The sequence below is a fragment of the Heloderma suspectum genome, chromosome 2 (assembly GCF_057233095.1).
Source record: "Heloderma suspectum isolate Gila_16-S chromosome 2, 16-S_ref, whole genome shotgun sequence".
Classification (NCBI taxonomy): Eukaryota; Metazoa; Chordata; class Lepidosauria; order Squamata; family Helodermatidae; genus Heloderma; species Heloderma suspectum.
The window spans coordinates 389113027-389119766 of NC_139459.1; the positions used below are offsets into that span (position 1 = coordinate 389113027).

General features: G+C 48.9%; 1 protein-coding gene across 1 annotated transcript; it reads left to right on the forward strand.

The window, feature by feature from the left end:
• Nucleotides 1-595: 595 nt before the first annotated feature.
• Nucleotides 596-5681, forward strand: LOC146356435 (vomeronasal type-2 receptor 26-like). Its single transcript, XM_084832630.1, has 3 exons — nt 596-704; nt 2272-2398; nt 4347-5681. The coding sequence occupies exon 3, from the start codon at nt 4517-4519 to the stop codon at nt 5246-5248; it is 732 nt and encodes a 243-aa protein (XP_084688756.1). The 5' UTR covers nt 596-704; nt 2272-2398; nt 4347-4516; the 3' UTR covers nt 5249-5681.
• Nucleotides 5682-6740: the final 1059 nt, after the last annotated feature.

Sequence of the window (6740 nt, forward strand, 5' to 3'; positions counted from 1 at the left end):
GCCTTGCCCGGCCGAAATTCAGGCCGGGGGGGAGGCTTCCCGCCCCGCCCGGCCGAAATTCAGGCTGGGGAGTAGGCGCCTTGCCTCGCCCAGCCGCGAAATAAAAAGTAAAACAAAAACAAAAACGCCCCTGTGATAGGCTGTGTGATGATTTACGTAGCGTATCACGGCTACATCTGCAAAGTCAGCCATGATAGGCTACGTTAATCGACACATAGCCTATCACGGGTGACTTAAAAAAAAAAAAAGCGGTTACGCAAATGGCGGCCCCCATAGGGAGCCGCCATTCGCGTTCCTTATTTGGTCGCTGTAGTCTACATAAAGATTTACGTAGACTACGGCAAAAATAAGGGCAATGCAAATAGTGTTGCCCTTATTTTCGCCGTAGTCTACGTAAACATTTACGTAGACTACAGCGACCAAATAAGGAACGCGAATGGCGGCTCCCTATGGGGGCTGCCATTTGTGTACATGCTTTTTTTTTTAAGTCACCCGTGATAGGTTACGTGACGATTTACGTAGCCTATCACGACTGACTTTGCAAATCTAGCTGTGATAGGCTACGTTAATCGTCAAGTAGCCTACCACGGGGGCGTTTTTTTTTTTTTTTACTTTTCTTGGAATGGCGGCTGACACCCCCGCCCCTGTCGAAGCCCTGCCGAACCGCCGCTGCGACCCGCCACCGGGAGCGACATTCGGGAAAGGTAAGTCCCATCCCGGGGGGGGGTGCAGGGGGCGGGGTGGTGCGGAGAATTTCTGCCCAAAACTTCTTCGGGGGGCCGAATACGTTGGCACTTGGCCCCCCGAAGTTTCGGTGAGAAATTCTCTGACACCCCTAGCCTCCTCCAAGTGGCAAGGCCAGCTGAGATTTGGCTGGTGACAATTGGCTGGAAGTCCTTTTGTGGTGTGGCAGCATCCCTGGAGATGTTGGTCTGCCATGAGTCTCAAGCAGGAAGTATTTCTGTTTCAATAGGGCTTTGTATTATTTGAAAGGGATTTTCGTGTTGTGATCCTTTGTTGAATGGTTGGTTTTTACGTAGTGCTTTTATTAATTCAGTTCCATGTATTCTGTGGGTTGGTACTAGGGATGTATGATACTCCCCTTACCTGGTTCCGCCAGGTTCCGCTGGGGGGGGGAGGCACTCCATCCCTCCCCCAGGAATCCTCGCCAGATTCCAGACTCCCCCCGGAATCCTCAGGTATCCGCGGAGCCGCCGGCTGGCTCCGCCAGCAGCTGGATATCTGGCCACTGGCTAGCAGGGACGGAAATGGCGGCGTCCATAGGCACCGCCGTTTGCGTCTCCATAGTCAGCTGTGATAGGCTACATAAAGACTTATGTAGCTTATCATGCCGACAAGAGTGCAAATGGTGGCGGCGGTAGCCGGTCGGAAGACCCGCTGCTGCAGCTGCTGCCGCTGGAGCCACCGCCAGAGCCGCCGCCGCCTGGAAGATCTGCCCCAGGTAAGTCTTATGCCGGAGGGGATCTGTGGGTTGCAGGGGGGTGGCAGGCCATTCCTCCACAGATTTCGGGGGCTGAATGCACTGGCATTCGGCCTCACCGAGATCCGTGGTGGAATTCTCTGCCATCCCTAGTTGGTACAGTGGAGACTGATGGCTCTGATTATGGCGGGGCTGTGTATCCCTTCTGGGTTTTAGTCAGAACCATCCAGAACTATACAACAGTTATCCAAGGTACTGAATGTATTTGGGGGATATAAATCCATCAGGTACCCCACTCCTTAAAATGCCTTTCCGTCTCCAGCTGTGCCATGAGGCCTCCAATCCTCCCTTTGCCTTCTTCCCTGCCAATGAAGATCAAAACAGGGAAAAGGAGAGGGCCTTTCCAATGGTGGTGCCTATCCTCCCGCCAAAAGCTCATCTCTCTCCTCCATCGTTCACCGTTATTGCATGCACATGTCTTGAAGCTTGTCCTTTTATTACTGTTGTTTGTAATTTCTGTTATTCTGGGATTGTCTTTTAGTTTATATCATTGTCGTACCTTTTCCCCTCCAGTTTTTATATTGGCTTGAGTACATATATAGTATAGGTGGCATACACTTTTTGAAACAAACAGACCAAAAACGTCCATGCCATGTTGTGATGCATAAATAGTGCTTCTCTGAAACAAAGACCGGGGATCACTTCTAAATCACTTAGGGTCACAAGCGCTAGAAACCTTGTTGGGTCCTGTCTAAATTGGAGGACTCATTTCCATAGGCACAAATAGTCATAACACTGTTTTCCTGGATGCTCCTTCCCTTTGCTGCTAGACCGTGCCGCATTCCAGATGCACTGAGAGCTGTAGCTATGGATACTACAAGGAGGTCCAAGAAGGAGAGCCACCATGCTGCTATGCTTGCCCTCCATGTGCGGAAGGAACCATCTCCATTCAGGAAGGTAGGCAAGATCAGAAGAATGGGAGTTCCCTAGGGCAACTCCTTGAATATGCCGAATAGTCTTCACAGCCCTATTTTACTTCTCTCTTACTTTTCTCATAAACACCTTTAGCAAAACATTCCATGAGTAGGTAAGAGGAGAAGGCTTCTTAAATGACTGTTGCTCCTAGTGTAAAACATCATGGGAATCCCTTATGGCCATGGGACATTCACTACTGCTCAGCCTGAAATACCTCATGATGCTAGGGATGTATGAATCCCTTACCTTGCTCTGCTGAGGGGCATCCGTAGTGGAGGGGAGATGCTCCTTCCCTCCTGCCGGAATCCTCAATGGAGGGGGTGGCGCTCGGTCCCTCCCCCTTGAATCTTGCCCGGCAGGCTCGGCTCCGCAGCCAAGCCACAGAGCCCCCGGCCACATCCGGCCTGCTCCGATAATCTGCAACCGGACATCCAGCCGCTGGGCAGCACTGCAGGGATGCAAATGGCGGCTGTTGTAGCCGCTGCCGTTTGCGTCCCTGTATTGAGCTGTGATAGGCTACATCGATATTTATGTAGCCAATCATGACAGAAGGGAAATATCACGGTTTGAAGAGGAGGTAGCGAATGGCTGCTGCAGTATGACGGCCATTCACAAAGCAGAGCGGATGGGAGCAGGTAAGTACTCCGTTTCGCACGCCTTTTGTGGGGGGGCTTCGTTCCACGATGGATTTCAGGGGGCCGAATGCACTGGCATTCTTCTAGTATGATTCTTCGCGGAATTCTCTGACATCCCTACATAATGCCCTTCTAGTACATAGCGTGATTTTAATGAAGACTTGTCCCATTCGACTGAATGCTAATTTTATTTGTTATTACTTGCTCTTCTACAAGGTTTTATTCTTCTGGTCTGTACATCGTTGTGGTCATTGTTCTGATGTGCAGCCTCAAAATCATTTTAATTAACACATTAAATATTCATACACCTTTGGAACAGATGCTAAAGACTTTTGGAACTCTGACCCCTACTTGGCTTCAGTTTATTTTTAATCTCCACCATTAATCCCATGAAGTGAGTGGAAAGAAAAAACGACGGGAGTGAATCTCTGGGGTGCAAAGCAGGGGGGAAGCTTAGTGCACACTGTTCCTGGTACAAATCATGTCCCACAAATAAAACCACTCTGCTTTTTCCATGATTGGGACAGGGCATCATGGACAGACGTGGTGGGCCTTTCTCCATTATACACAGAGAATTGTCTGCACTGTGCTGTGATCCTGTGGCAGGAAAGCAGAAGGTCCCTGGCAGAAAAGGGGATGTGAACATGGTGCAACCCCTACTTTCTGGTGATCAGAGAACTCCTTTGCAAATGCTGATTCAATCTTCTGGTTTTTTAAAACCTCTTTAGTAAAACTTGATTAAAAATAAGAAAGATTTATGGAAGTTTCCTACTCCAGATTTCACGGGTAACCAGAAGTCCCTTGAGCACCATCTTGTGGTAGAAATGTGGGGCATAAGTTGAGAAAATACATAAAACATAAGTTAAATCACAAGCCACTTAGCTACCAGGTAGCTTTACATGCCTTACAGGAATATTATGAAGATAAGAACAGGATAACCTCACAGACACTCCCTTACCCTGAACAACGTTAGGATTAATACCCTCACTTTTCCATATTTAAACCAGGTAGGGAGCTGTGTTTATTCCAAGTCAGCCCATCAATCCATCTAGCCCACTCTTCTCTGTTCTTATCTGACTGGCAACCCCTCTGTAATGCCCAGCAGAGATATTATGGTACCTTTCCTGGCCCTGCTACTACTAAGGTCCTCGCCTGGTGATGAGGCCATAGACTGGTCTGGTCACAAAACAGGTCCTCTGTGAGGGAATGTTTGTCTCTCTCCCTGCCCAACTGCACATTTTTTCTGGAAGTACAGTTGGTGTGAATCCTGCTGAACTCACTCTCTGTCTTCTCAGATGCCAACCATTGCATCAAGTGTCCGGAAGATCAGCATCCGAACAAGGACAGAGATCAATGTGTCCCCAAGGAGATAACCTTCCTCACCTATGAAGAACCTTTGGGCATTGTCCTGATTTCCTTTACCCTATTCTTGTCCTTATCTACGGGCTTCGTATTAGGAATCTTCATGAAATACCAAGAAACTCCAATAATCAAGGCCAACAACCAAGACCTCTCCTACATTCTCCTCATTTTCATCATGCTTTCCTTCTTGTCCTCCTTCCTGTTCATGGGGCGGCCAAGGAAAGTGACTTGCCTTCTCCGTCAAACAGTCTTCAGCATCATCTTCTCAGTTGCCGTTTCTTCGGTGTTGGCCAAAACCATCACAGTGGTGTTGGCTTTCCTGGCCACCAAACCAGGGAACAGAGTGAAGAGATGGCTGGGGAAGAGTCTTGCAAACTCCATTGTCAGTTCTTGTTCTGGTGTCCAAGTTGTCATCTGCACCATCTGGCTGGGGAGCTCTGCCCCATTCCCTGACTCTGACATGCATTCCCAGCCTGGACAGAACATCCTGCAGTGCAATGAAGGATCTGTTGTCTTCTTTTATACTGCCCTTGGCTACATGGGCTTCTTGGCGGCCGTCTGCTTCACGGTGGCTTTCCTGGCCAGGAAGCTGCCTGGGGCCTTCAATGAAGCCAAACTGATCACCTTCAGCATGCTGGTCTTCTGCAGTGTTTGGCTGTCCTTTGTGCCCTCTTACCTGAGCACCAAGGGGAAATACATGGTGGCCGTGCAGGTCTTCTCGATCTTGGCCTCCAGTGCTGGGCTGTTGGGCTGCATCTTTCTTCCCAAGTGCTACATCATTGTACTGAGACCTGATCTGAATACAAAGGAGCATATCATGTTCAAAACAAAGTAGGACATCTGATCTATAGAAGTAGAGTTGTAGGAGAATATTTGACACAGGTTTGGAGGAGATACAGGTTTGGTGAGATCTTAGTTATCAGAGCCTGTTGGTGTGCTTATAGCTTCAGTTGCACAGTTTCGGTGTTTCTGTTACAGGAGACAGGCAAAGCTGAGCCTTGGGGCTATCACTCTGCCAGTGACCGCCATCCGGATCTGAGGTAGTGTTGAGGCTGGAACTATACCATACTGACATTGTCCAAATAATGCATCTGTTGAAGGTGTGGCCCTTAACGGCCGCAGTGTACCAGTATTTTGCAGCTTGCGTGCACATGGAAAGCCCTGAATGCAAGACATAAAATGGATGTTTGTTACTGGCATTAGTGTATTCTGATTGCTCTGCTTGCTGTGATGGTTTCATGCACTTGTTGTCATAAAGAATTATTCTCAAAGAATGCAGGAGTTTAATTCGGTACTTCCATTTCCTTGCTTCTCATTGTCATCTATGGTCGTAACACATTAACTGCACAGAAATGATCTTTTTGATTGAAGGGAATTGGGTTTTTTGGAAGGGGACAGTCTCCCAAACAGAGAGTTATTTGACATGGGATAGTCTTGTGCTCAGTTTTTGCTCCTGGGTGATTTAAACTTTAGATCCTGACATTCTCAGCCTGAGATTTGGGGCTGCTGCCAGTGGAGGCTGGCAGCTCTGATTTCAGTGGAACTGTGAACCCTTCCTGGGTTTCAGACAGAAACCACGTCTTGCAAAAATGTTTGCAAATGGCCAGATGTGTGCTCGTGTTCAATTGGCACAACTTCCCCAGTTCGATTTGTGCAAATATCCCTGGAGACTGGATCATCCCCACTTTAGTTTATGGAGGAAAGTTTCACAAATCAGGAGATGGGTACAAAGTTTGGGAAATGTGCGCACATTTCACATTCAGTTGCTGCTTGATTTGCGTGAATTTCCTGTTCCTGCAGACTGAGCAGACATCATGATCAGGAAAAAGGACAAGCGGTGATACAATATTTGGAAGATCCTAGCAGTCTCGAGTCTCACTCATTCACCCGTCCCTACCAAAGTCAGCCCCACATACTGGAAGTTACCGCAACCCAAACAGGGTATAACTTTGGCATGTGTCACCTCGATCAGACCTGGCATCTCTGTATTGGGTGCAGTTGGTACTCTGGCCTCACTCTTGGCCACTGCCCAAACCTGCATTCATGATCATGATCTCCAATCCCTGCCCCTTCCCAGCAGTTATATTTTTAAAAAAACTTTGACCGGCCGGCAGAGAGACTTGTGAGTAGGGATGGCGGAGAATTTCTCCCCGAAACTTCGGGGGGCCGAGCGCCAACGTGTTCAGCCCCCCGAACAAGTTTCGGGGAGAAATCCTCCGCACCCCCCCCCGCCCCCCGCACCCCCCCCCCCGGGACAGGACTTACCTTCCCTGAATGTCCCTCCCGGCGGCGGGTCCGGCTGGCTGTTCGTCCGGTGTTCGAGCGGG

What these genes read in the sequence shown, in the direction of transcription:
- LOC146356435 (XM_084832630.1), top strand. Translation starts at nt 4,517, where the DNA reads ATGAAATACCAAGAAACTCCAATAATCAAGGCCAACAACCAAGACCTC.